This window comes from Capricornis sumatraensis, chromosome 13 (assembly GCF_032405125.1).
Source record: "Capricornis sumatraensis isolate serow.1 chromosome 13, serow.2, whole genome shotgun sequence".
NCBI classification, from domain to species: domain Eukaryota; kingdom Metazoa; phylum Chordata; class Mammalia; order Artiodactyla; family Bovidae; genus Capricornis; species Capricornis sumatraensis.
The window spans coordinates 84,255,243-84,268,550 of record NC_091081.1 but is presented as its reverse complement, the minus strand read 5'-3'; the positions used below and the strand labels follow the sequence as shown (position 1 = coordinate 84,268,550).

The 13,308-nt window shown below is 45.6% G+C and overlaps 1 protein-coding gene across 1 annotated transcript in view; it reads left to right on the top strand.

The window, feature by feature from the left end:
- The window catches only part of PRKN (parkin RBR E3 ubiquitin protein ligase), a 1,204,761-nt gene that overhangs the window by 975,889 nt on the left and 215,564 nt on the right, over positions 1–13,308 (top strand). The window contains exon 10 of the mRNA XM_068985007.1: positions 11,705–11,766. Coding sequence (XP_068841108.1) covers positions 11,705–11,766 — 62 coding nt within the window. The remainder of the gene's footprint in view (positions 1–11,704; positions 11,767–13,308) is intronic.

The window sequence follows — 13,308 nt, the reverse complement described above, 5'->3', positions numbered from 1 at the left end:
GGGTCACAAAGAGTTGGACATGACTGAGTGACTTTCATTTTCATGAGGAACACATTTAACCTCTGAAATTTTGTTTTGCTTCTGTACTTTGTTGTTTAGATTTTTGATGCCTCTAAAGTAGTATATTTTCTCCCCCAAACACAAGAAGTGCACTCAAGTTAATCAGACTAATCTTATTAGTTTGAGGGTTAAAATAATGTAGTATATAAAATCCTGAACATGTGGCATTTCTATGTACAAGTCTAACATCTGTTTTTGTTAAACCACCCTTATAGAGCAGAAAGTAGTTTGCAGTGCCTAGTCTGGGGATTGGCACTGTCTGTTACTCAGCTCTGTCATTTGCTTCACTTACAACCTGGGTTATGAAAGGCAGGTAACCTTGAACACTACCAAAGAGCTACAAGCAGAAAACAGAGGCCGCCACCCCCCTCCCGCGCCCCCCCCCCACCCCCCCACACACACACACAATAAAAACCAGATTCGGTTCTGGTTAAGCAGAATTAGGAGTCGTCGGTCCTCTTCTTTGACATCTTTGTGGAATATTTGTTTTTAAGCCACAGCTTGTTTGCCATAATCATCCATCTGTTGATTGTATACTCAAGTGATGCCCTTCCTATGTGTTATGGCTGACTCGGGAAGCTAAACAGAAGGTAGATTAAGTAGTTGCTAAGTGTCCCTTTTGTCGGAAATTTGAGTTCGTTCCCCTTTTGCATGTTTGGATAAGTGGAGCTGCTTGGGGATCTATGATTTAAGTTATGCGCATTACTGACTATTAATTCACCTTTAAGTATAGGTATGTAAAGCATGCACTTTGAAATGACTGGTGAGGATTGTTTTTTTAATTTCCTGTTAGTTCAAAGGTAAAAATTTGTCATAAAGCTTTATGATATCAAATGAAAATATCAGTTCAGTTCAGTGGCTCAGTGGTGTCCAACTCTTTGCCACCCCATGGACTGCAGCAAGCCAGGCCTCCCTGTCCATCACCACCCCCCAGAGCTTGCTCAAACTCATGTCCATTGAGTCGGTGATGCCATCCAACCATCTCATCCTCTGTCATCCCCTTCTCCTCTCGCCTTCAATCTTTCCCAGCATCAGGGTCTTTTCCAAGGAGTCAGTTCTTCACATCAGGTGGCCAAAGTACTGGAATTTCAGCTTCAGCATCAGTCCTTCCAATGAATATTCAGGACTGATTTCCTTTAGGATTGACTGATTGGATCTCTTGGCAGTCCAAGAGACTCTCAAGAGTCTTCTCTAACACCACGGTTCAAAAGCATCAATTCTTTGGCACTCATCTTTCTTTATGGTCCAGCTCTCACATCCATACATGACTACTGGGAAAATCATAGCTTTGACTTGATGGACTTTTGTCATCAAAGTAATATCTCTGCTTTTTAACATGCTGTCTATGTTGGTTGTAGCTTTTCTTCCAAGGAGTAAACGTCTTTAAATTTCATGGCTGCAGTCACCATCTGCAGTGATTTGGAGCCTAAGAAAATAAAACTCTGTCACTGTTTCCATTGTTTCCACATCTATTTGCCATGAAGTGAATGAAGATGTCAAGTTGCTTATTAATCATTTTAGATGATTATAGTGAATAAATAAAAATAATGACTTAATAAAAAGGCCACACACTTAAAGTCTTAAATGTATACTTGCCATAGTTTCCTAAGCATATATGATCTGATCATATGTACCTATACATATATGTAGATGGTCAAGGGTGTATGCTTGTATACATATCCTCCTCATCTATTGCCTTTCAGTACATTGTCATAATAAATCTTAATTAGCAATTGGATATTGGACCTTTAGCAAAATCCACCTCTAAATATTAAAGGTTTGATTAAAAAGTATCTCTGCGACAGCAGCAGAGCAACCTTTCAAGTACAGTGTCATGAGTTCCTCATATTCCAGAGACTCTCAAAATAGCAGCTGCCGTTCATTAACAGCCTACTATGTACAATGAACTGTACTAGATAATACATATAGTTACAAACATATAGATACACACATCATCCACAACAACCCCATAAGTTATGTATTCTTACTCTCCCTTCTTCAAGTAGAAAATGAAAGCTTTAGAGCTAACACAACATCTTGGACCCAAGATAGTACAGCTGGTTAGTGGTAGAGAAGAAAGGCCCCTTCTTTTCCTTCTCTTTTCGCTTCACCGCTGTTTGTCACCTTCTGCTGGGCCGGGCACCTGGGGTAGCGGGGGCGAGCCCTGCTGGAACTGAGAGCACCCCGCTGTCACAGGCCGGTAAAGCGAGGGTGGAGTCCGCCCGCTGAGGGAGAGCGAGAGTGGAGGGCAACCAGGAAAGTGAGCACAGCTTCGCCGGCTGACGGCTACCTTTCTCCGGCGTGTGGGGAAGGACTCTGCGTCCTGATACATGTCTTCACATGTTCTTGATTTTATATGCACTCTTCATTCACAGTAACGTTACCATGCAGTACATTCTTTGAGTCCAGCCGGATTGGTGAAGTCTTCACAGACCATAGTATGCTTCTTTTCCTGTTTGTAGGGGCTTCCCTGGCGGCTCAGATGGTAGAGAGTCTTTCTTGTAGCATACCAAAACCAGTGGTGGGTGCATCACTGGTGCTTAGTTCATTTCTGGAGCCTTCTTTTTTTCCAAGGAAAGACTTCACTGACAAATTAAAATGCCTAGGGTAATACATGTTATACAACTCATTGTTTCTGACCCTAAAAGCATCTTTAGTGTGTTTTCCAAGTAAATTAGAGCTTCGCATTTGTCCTCCCATGGGAAGCCGTGGTTTTTACTTTCTAACCCATATAAGATTAGAAGACGTGATCGTAACCCTATCGTCAACTTCAAAACTCCTTGACTGAGACAGTCTCAGGCTTTTACTTGGGAAATCACCTGCTAATGTCAACAGACTGTTGAATTTCTTCCTATAGCAGAAACGATTTAGTGTCTAACCTTTATTTCTTGTCTTGTTTAACCACTTGGGTAATCCGTCTTATCGTTAGATTTAGATAATTCAGTTTTCTAATAGCTGCCTTAAAGTTTACAACACATATGTTAACTAATCTAAGTCCACTTTGAGAGGTCACTAGAACAAGGAATGTGTTCTTAATTAAGATTAATAACCTTATATTAGAGTATCCAGGTCTCCCACATTGCAGGCAGATTCTTTACCAGCTGAGCCATAAGGGAATCCCAAGAATACTGGAGTGGGTAACCTATCCCTTCTCCAGTGAATCTTCCTGACCCAGGAATCAAACCGGGGTCTCTTGCACTGCACGCAGATTCTTTACCAGCTGAACTATCAGGGAAGCCCATTCTAATGAGAAGTTTTCTGTAATTCTTACACTGCTTTATCAGTATTTTTTTTCCTCTAACTTCTTTCACAATTCTCTCTTTGTCTTTGGTTTTCTGCCAAAATAAAGTTTTAAGTATATTTAGGTGTGGATTGGGGATATTTATCCTGCTTGGCCTTCCCTTGTGACTGGTAAAGAACCCGCCTGCAATGTGGGAGATCTGGGTTCGATTCCTGGGTTGGGAAGATCCCCTGGAGAAGGGAAAGGCTACCCACTCCAGTATTCTGGCCTGGAGAATTCCACGGACTGTATAGTCCACGGGGTTGCAGAGTCAGAGACGACTGAGCAACTTTCACTTTCACTTTGATAGTCTATGAGTTTCCTGCACCAGCGGTTTGGTATCTGGCCTTAATCTTGGAAAGTTCTCAGTCTCTATTACTTTGACTATTTCCTCTGCTCTGTTCTCTTTCTTCTCTTTCTAGTACTCAAATTATGTGTATGTTATTTTTGTCCTACAGTTTTAAAATATTCTCTTCTTTTTTTCATTCTTTCTGATTTTAGCTTGAATTTCAATCTTTCTTCAAGCTTACTTATTCTTTCTTGTCATGTCAAGTTTGTTGACAGCCCATCAAAGAAATTCTTCATTTTTGTTACACCTTTTCATTTCATGCATGTCCTTTTGACACCTTCTTAAGAGATTTTTTTTGATCTCCCTGGTGGCTTAGACGGTAAAGCGTCTGCCTACAATGTGAGAGACCTGGGTTCAATCCCTGGCTGGGGAAGATCTCCTGGAGAAGGAAATGGCAACCCACTCCAGTACTCTTGCCTGGAAAATCTCGTGGACGGAGAAACCTGGTAGGCCACAGTCCATGGGGTCGCAAAGAGTCAGACATAACTGAGCAACTTCACTTTCTTTCTTTTAAGAGACTTTGCGTTTCTGCCTGCATTATTCATCTGTGTGTTGTCTACTTCTTCCATTAGAGTCCTTAACATCTTAATCATAGTTTCTTCAACTCCCTGTTTGATAATTCCAACATCTATATCATGCCTGAGTTGGATTCTGACACTTGCTTTATCCCTTCAGAGTGTGTTTTTCTTGCCTTTTGACATGACTAGTAATTACGTGCTGAAATTTGGACATGTTCTACGCGTAATAGGAGCTGATGATGTAGGCCTTTAATGTGAGGATATATGTCGATTGACAAAGAGTTGGGCTTGTGTTTAAGTGTTTAATGTTTGCTGTAGCTGAAGATGCCAGACATTCCAGATTCCTCTAGTTTTCTTGATTTTTGTCTCCATTCCTGACTGTGAGCGAACCACTCCTTCTCAGAGAGAATCCATGTCTTAAAACTTTCAGCTACCACCCACCATGATGTTATTAAAGGCTAGCTGGTATGGTGGTAAGGTTAATGTGTTGTGGGGGTGACAGCGATCCTCTGCTCAAATCTCAGTCTTCCTGTGGGCGCGTTTCTTGGATCTGTAGCCTCACAAGTGCTTCTCCAGTGGTACAGGGATTTTTTCTTTTTCCCTTACCTCCTACTCCCTCCCCCATAGGCAGCATTCTCAGTCTATATCTTTGAAGCCCTGCTTCCTGTCGACTGTTCTTTCCCTATTCAGTGAGACAGACTGGAGTTAGAGGAGTGCCCCCTCTCTCATAGCTTCAGGGTAAAGTGCTAGCAAAGTCCTTCCCTTGGAGGGCAGACTATGGAAAAAGCTCTGGACATTCTTCACGATGCTTACCCTTCCGCGCCCTCTGCCAGAGCCACAAGGGGGTCCTCACCTTGAGGACCTGGTGGGTATTTTTCTTAAAGATAAATATCAGGAAGATCTGTAAGATTTCATGCCTCTGGAGTTTCTGATTCTCACACTAGTCTACACCCCATTTATATAATAGCAAATTCATCAAAAGCGCCTCCCAGGTGGCACTAGTGGTAAAGAATATGCCTGCCAGTGTAGGTAGATGAAAGAGGTGCGGTTTGATCCCTGGGTGGGGAAGATCCCCTGGAGGAGCACACAGCAACCCACTCCAGTATTCTTGCCTGGAGAACCCCATGGACATAGAAGCCTGGTGGGCTAAAGGTCATAGGGTCGCACAGAATTGAACACAACTGAAGTGACTTAGCACACACAGCATGCATCAAAATTGCTGTCTCAATATTCCTACTGGTTTATTGTTCCAGCAGCTTCTACTCCAGGTAAGCAGATTGGGTTGTGACTTGTGGACTTGCCTATCTGTCCAGATATCAGAGAGGTTCTTTGCCCTGTGACATCCATTCTCTGATGGAGCCAAGAAAATGCGTTGACTTTCAGTTTGCCCAGATTTTTCTTATTGTAAGAATGGGAGTCATAACCTTCAAGCCCTTTACGTGTTTGAACTGAAAAAAACAGAAGTCTTGACCTTTATATCTTAAAACAATAAATTGTGTAGCAATTATTTCAGTTAGTTACTTTCCTTTTAAACAGATAAAAATTTTTAAAGAATTAGCAGCAACAGGCAATAGATATGGATATGCCATGAATATCATCAGCAATAAATTCACTTTCTAATTCCTTAGGTCTTTTCATCCTGCTTTCACATACATTCAAAACTAGAAGTAGAAGCTGTGGTTATTCCAGATAAAGCAACTGGCATTTAGAGTAACCAAGTGATCCAAGAGCATATAGCTAGTTAGTTGTTGCAGAACCAGAGCTTCAGCCTAGGCCATGATGACAAGAATTCATTTTAAAAGACATGAAGCCCCTGTTTTGATATTTCTCTTCTACAGTCCGTACCTCCAACTGCTATATTTTCAAACGGTGACAATGGCTGTAGGCTATTCTTTTGAGAAAATTGGATGGAAGGAGAAGGAAAGAAAGAGGGTGGTAACTGTACGCTCAAGGCTGGATTTTTTTGCTGAATTTTTAAAGGGGGACGATTTGAATAACACATATGGTTTGAAGTGAACAAGCTTCAGAGCAGTAGAGTTGGAGGAGAGTGAGTGAATGAAGAGTTAAGCCATAAGGAGCTGAAGGGGACAGGTTAGGACGGATGACGAAGGAGTCTTGTTTTAAGGAGGAGGAACCATATCCTGGAGGAGTGGAGGGGAGGAGGCAGAGGAGTTGAAACTTGAAGAGGATGGCAACCTGCTCCAGCGTTCTTGCCTGGAGAATCCCGTGGACAGAGGAGCCTGGCGGGCTACGGTCCATAGGGTCGCAAAGAGTCGGACACGACTTAGCGACGGAACAACAACGTGAAGTTCAGGGATGGTGGCGCTAGTGGTAAAGAACCCGCCTGCCAATGCAGGAGACATAAGAGACGCGGGTTCAATCCCTGGGTCAGGAAGATCCCCTGCAGGAGGGCATGGCCACCCAGTCCAGTATTCTTGCCCGGGGAATCCATGGACAGAGGAGCCTGGTGGGCTATCGTGTCCATGGGGTCGCACAGAGTAGGATACGACTGAGGCGACAGCATGCGCACTTGCTGGTGGCCACAGAGCGGGTTCTCCGGCAGCCACGTCAGAAGTAGAGGACAGAGGACAAGATGGTCATGGAGATGTGCATCTGAGAAAGGAGAAGCAGAGACCCAGATCGGGCCGAGTGAGAAGCTGAACTGCCACGTGAACAGAGACTTGGGAGCCGGTGTCGACTGACAGCACCTCATGTTGGGACAAAATGGTTGGGCAGGTCCACCTCCCCCTCACCCAGACAGCAGATTCAGGGGTCCTGGGGAAGATGTGACCTCAGGCGGGGTGGCTCTGTGCAGCTGAGGAAGACTGGAGACAGGGCACAGCGTCTCTCATGTCCCCCTGCAGCGTGGCCACTAGCCTTCGTTGCAGGGGCCCGGGTCCCACACCTCCACGTTCACCACCGGAGCTTTGCATTCTGGACCTGTATCAGGTGAGGTCCTATTCTGAGAGTGAAGTCTTAAAGGTTAATTGAGAAGGATGGTGATGATTTGGAAGAATCCCCAAGGGAGATGGGAGAGGGTGCTGGCCAAAGGCAAGTCATAGGAACAAGTTGCACCAAGGGCTTGACAGTGAGTGGACCCTGAACTGCAGCAGCACCATTCTCAACAAGAATGCACCTTCAGGCAGATGGGCTGAATCTCTGTTGGAAGGTATTCTAGCCCCTTTTTGCTTCCCCAGCTGTGATTGGCAGAACTAGAACAGGAGAAGGAAAAACAGGTGGTAGTGTTTACCCAGAACTGGATATAGTGAGTGAGTGAAAGTCACTCAGTCGTGTCTGACTCTTAGCGACCCCATGGACCATACAGTCCATGGAATTCTCCAGGCTGGAATACTGGAGTGGGTAGCCTTTCCCTTCTCCAGGGGATCTTCCCAACCCAGGGACAGAATCCAGGTCTCCTGCATTGCAGATGGATTCTTTACCAGCTGAGCCACAAGGGAAGCCCAGAACTGGATATAGGATATTGGCAAAGAAGTTACAGTGTAAGTACCAAGGAGTTATAACATCCAAGCATCACTGACATCTTCCCGTGTGGGGTCTAGGCTGGGGAGAGAGGTTAGAGGTTAGATAAAGTCTACCTAACTGATAAGCAAAGCACACAGGGGGCTGGAGGTCAGAGCCGAGGCCTCCATGGTGAAAAGAGAGGAGGGGTGGATAGGAGCCCCTCCTAAGTGTCACGGTCACTGAGCTAGGTGGGCAGTGAGTGCTTGGATGACTCATTCATGGGGCAGCTGCTGTTGAACAGTTCAGCCAGCCAGGCAGTGGTTTGGACACAGCTGATAGAGTGGTGACGAAAAAGCAATGGTCCTGCACTTGTCACCTTTGCCTTTCAGCAGCAGGAGACGGAAAATAAAGTGCTGTATCAGGAAAGTAGTGTAGAAGGGGATGAGAGCCATGGAGCAAACGCGGCAGTCACGGCGGATTGGGGGATGAAGATAGGCTGCAGCTTCACCCGGGGTGGTCCTGCAGAGCCTCACTGAGAATGCGGCATTTGAGCAAGGATTTGAAGGAGTCGGGAACCGCTCCATGCAGATAGCAGGGTCAAGAGCTTTCTGGACAGCAGGAGGAGCAAATCCAGGGCCCTGCAGACAGCAGCCTGTCTGGGGTGGTCAGAACTGAGAGCAGGCTGCCGGGACCCACGGCGGGAGAGGGATAAGGGGCTACACAGCGGCCCAGGCAGCCAAGCACCCTACATAGGCCACGGAGGCCCTTGGCCTTGACTCTTGGTGAGATGGAAAACCTGTGGCGGATGCCATGATATCTGATGTTCCTATTTTAACAGAAGCCTCTTAACTGTTATCTCAAGAAGACACTAAATGACAGGGACGTGAAGGCAGCTGACGACTGCACACTCTTAAGACATAATGTGGTCCAAGCAGAGAGCGGGGGCTTCCAAAGGCGATCCGCTGTCGTGTGTGTGGACCCTGTGTGAAGTGCTTGGGAGAGTTCAGATTACGCCGCTGGCGCCTGTCCTCACGTCTTCGTCTGCTCTCCGTGCCCCCTGCACCCCTCCTCGAGCGGCTCCCGTTCTCCCTGCACTGCTGCCTTCCTTCCACCTGCAGGTTCCGCGTTTCCCGTGTGCAGCCACGTCGTCACACCGGCTCTGCGCCGGTCCATCTCCCGCACTGACGTTCCTGTGACGCGCACAGTGACAGGTGCCCGTCCGTGGTCTTAAACGCCTTGACCCCTTACGACTCTTCTCACTCGACGCCATGTCTGTCCTTGTTTATCAGATTTTGTTGCACCGGCCAGGTGTTTCAGGCAATTAGCTAGTCGTCTGTTCAAGATGTTTACATTTGAGCTATCACTGACATCAATCCTTTTAGTTACATCTTCGGAGAAAGTTGGAATACAAATTCTGAAGGTAGGTTAATTTTAAATTCTGTGTCTTTTTTTACCTGCCATTAAAATAAGTCAAATCAGTTTTTCTCAAGTCGGAGAGATGTGAAGGACCACTTGTAAGGGAAAAAAGAATCCTCTAAAACTTCGAAGCCTGAATGAAACTATTTTTAATGATGTTTCTTAACTATGTCCAGGTATAAATTTAGGTAGAAACTTTTTACGCGATACAGCTAGAAGACCCAAATGAAAATGTATAAATTAAATATAAATGAAAGCACAAAACCAAAAGTATTCAAATTGACTCCAGATTTCATGTGGAAGGCGCTGTTGCCTTACCACACTAAGCCGGTCCTTAGAGTGCAGACGGGGCCCCGAGTGCCTGCGACCCGGTGCTTGGCAAACCTCAACAATTGCCTTAGTCACCCCTCCTCCTAGGCGACAGGCTGGGTGACTCCTCCTCTCGTAAACTTAGCACCAAACCACACAGCCCTCGCTTGTTGGGAATTTGTCCTGAGAATTCTTTCCACCTCTGTTCTCTCCTCATGACTTCCACAAAACAAAAATATGACCCCTTGTTCCCAAGAACTGACAGGAGGCTGAATTTCTTCAACGTTTTTTGGTTGAATGGCAGCCAACCAAATGACCCAGAATGGACTTTTACTAATTGCGTAGATCAGAATAGCAACTCTGAAATGACCAGCTTCTAAAAGGGAACTCGGGCTATAAGCCTTCACGGCCTTCAGTGGGAGAAACACAGCTCAAGGGTTTCTTTTGGCGTCAGGGTCTAGCTTTCTTTCCTTGTAGGCAGGATGTGCCTATGACAATTGATTGACCAGATTTTCCACCAAAATATCCACCTTGGGATTTCCATTTATTTTTCTTGCATTTCCACTTATTTCTCTTGCCTACCATCAGGTGATGACATCACCTATTTATATATTTTGTCCATTTAAAAAAAAAAATGTATTGCCTTAGTGAACATTTATGAACCACTTTCTCAAGAGTATGAAATGCAATAACATCAAAGATGAATATATATTGAATATAATAACAAAGACTAAATCTCTGTTCCAGCATTTCATGTGACCACAGTTTCAGAATTGGAACTAACTCAAGTCAAATCCATCCCTAAAATATTCTGCATAAATAGTTATTTAGCCTCTGTCTGAAAGCCTTCAGTTACCGGCTGGTAAGGAAATAAATTCCATTTTAAATTAGAAATGTATTCATAGTGAACCCAAGCATGCCTGCTGTTGTTTAACCTATTTGCTCTAATCCTGCCTTCTAGGATAGCGCACACATCTAGCCCCTCTCACGGAGGATAACTCCTCCAGCCCCTGTAGACAGCGCCTCCCCAGCCGCCCGGCCGCCCGCCCTCCCCAGGCCGGCGTCCCTGGTGCCTCCCACCATCTCACGTCATGACTCCCAGAGACAGCTCAGCCTCAGCTGTTGCTTGGGTACATTTTCACAGAACCCATTTTCCATAACAGAAAAGGCAACATCGCGTGTCATCCGTAGATCTGATCCCAAAGAAACAGGTTTCTCTATCAGTTCTGTTTCCAGAGCTTATGTTATTAATGATGGCAAATTAATACTGTGGAATAATTCTCTTTAAAAGATAGGGATAGGATACATTTTTAAACAGGAACTGGCATGCCCTGGCATAGGTAGACAGACAGACAGATAGACATGTATACTCATACACGTACTTGTGTATGTCTGGATATGCTTTATTTGAGCTTCCCAGGTGGTGCAGTGGTAAAGAGTTCACCTGCCTGTGCAGGTTCAATCCCTGGATCAGGAAGATGCCCTGGAGGAGGAACTGGCAACCCACTCCAATATTCTTGCCTAGAAAGTTCCAAGGACAGAGGAGCCTGGTGGCCTACAGTACATTGGGTCACAAAGAGTCAGACACGACTGAGCGACTGAACACACAACACACATGGTTTATTTATTTACTTATTTCCTTTTACAACTGAAGAAAGAAACTATGAATCAAGCTTGAGTAGGCTCTCACTGACTGAGCAGAACTAGAAGGTGGTGGGCACAAACTCCATAACAGACCTTTTCTAAACTGAAATGCAGCATCTTTAGGGTCTTGACAAAGCCTCCTGGAAGAACCAGGAGCAGTTCTAAACTCTAGCCCCATCCCATGAAGACAGGGCGTCCGGCTGCCCCATCTTCATCCTTCACCCTCAGTGTGCAGAAGCCTTGCCTGGAGGTGGTAAATGAGTGAAATGAACCAACACCTGCCAACTCACCCTGTCTGGCCCCACGAAACCCTAGCTCTATATTAGTGATAAGTGACATGCTGGGCAGAAATGTCATGGTGTCCTCAGGCCCCACGACGTCCAGATCACAATCGGAAGGGGAGAAAAAGCTGGTCAGGGTCACTGCAGCTCCTTCCTACAGAGTCACAGTGGGGAGCTGGCAGCAGCCGGCGTACCCTGGATGGCGGGGGGCGGGGGGGGGTGTTGTCTGGTCATTGATTAGACCATGTTTTACAGGTAAGTGAGCATTTGTGTCCTTCCCAACAGCGACACTGGTCACCCGTAGTCGTGACTGCAGTGAGAACACATTACTGCACCGAGTGGGAATAACTCATCAGTGATTAATTCTTCTTCTTCTTCCCAACAGCTGGCTGTCCCAACTCCTTGATTAAAGAGCTCCATCACTTCAGGATTCTTGGAGAAGAGCAGGTAAGTCAGCCTCTCACAGGCTGCCCCGAGCGTCATGGAAGACAGACAGTAATGAGACCACGCAGACTCTCTCCTGGGAGGTGGGGGGTGTCTCCTGACCGCTCCCTCTCCCCACACCTGAAATGGGGAAGGGAGCCACGCAGGCACTGTGTGTGGGAACCTGCTTTCCCTCTCTTATCCATCAGACCCGACAGGTTATTAATCGGTACATCTGCTACCTGCCAGAGCATTTCATCTCAGGACGCGGCAGTGAGCAGGTATGGCGTAGTGGCCGATAAGCAAACAAATAAGTGCCGAGAGGAATTGTGCCTAAGGGGTCGATCGGCACAGACAGGCCGGGTTTGATGTCTCTGCGGGGACGTGCAAGCTCTCTTCGCCAGAATTTTCTATTTTGTGTGCTGTCTGTACTTCTCTGCCGCCGCATTCTCGATGGATGCGAACATGTGACTGATATAAATGGCTGGCCCATTTAGAGCTGATTATTTAAATGCTGTGTTGTGCTCAGTGAGATATGTCAGATTCTAAATAGATGTGCTCATAATTCAGAGTGCTACATATTACCTATGTATACGTACACACACACACGCACACACACACATTTTTGACCACTTAGCAATAAATCTCTTAATCCTCATATGGAATTACAGGCTCCATATTTTTATGTCAAATCTGATGTCAAGTTATCCTTGAAATACTTATGCCCGAACTTCCCTGGCAGTCCAGTGGTTAAGACTCCACACTTCCAATGCAGGAACACAGGTTCAATCCCTGACCAGAGAACTAAGATCCCACAGGCCGCACAGTGCAGCCAAAAGCTAAAATCAAATTTAAAAAAAATAAATACGTAAGCCATATAATTTATGGGCTTCCCAGGTGGCTCAGTGGTGAAGAATCCTCCTGCCGATCAGGAGACATGGGTCTGATCCCTGGGTTGGGAAGATCCCCTGGAGAAGGAAATGGCTACCCTCTCCAGTATTCTGGCCTGGAGAATCCCACGGGCAGAGGAGCCTGGTGGGCTACAGTCCACGGGGTCGCAGAGAGTTGGACACGACTCAGCAACTAAACAACAACAAATGTCGTGTAGTTTACAGCATGGTGGTTGACCTATTTTATACTCTCTTATTGATTTTTACTCCCAAAGGCAGTCTTTGCCCACTCTGATCAGAGAACATGTAGTCAGAGGTATAGCAGCTCAGTGTTTTTCAACAGGTTTTTGGTTTGTGAGTTTTTGTTTGGTGTGTGTATGTCAGAAAGTGGAACTTTCCATCTCCAACATGAAATTTCAAAAAGGGGATTAACTCGGGGAGGAAGAAAAGCCAGAATCACTTCCAGCTCCTTGAATTAGCAGGTTACAATATGCCTCGTTCATGTTTTCAGACTGTAAATTTCCGGAATAACAAACAGGGATGTTTATTCAAATAGAAACAGAATCGAAGATATTGCAGTTCCAAGAGCTGATAACAGACCCCAAACATGCCTACTTATGAAAACACCGTTCCCTCACAGCTATTTTCCTGTGAAAGCTGTGAGTGAGATTTCTTA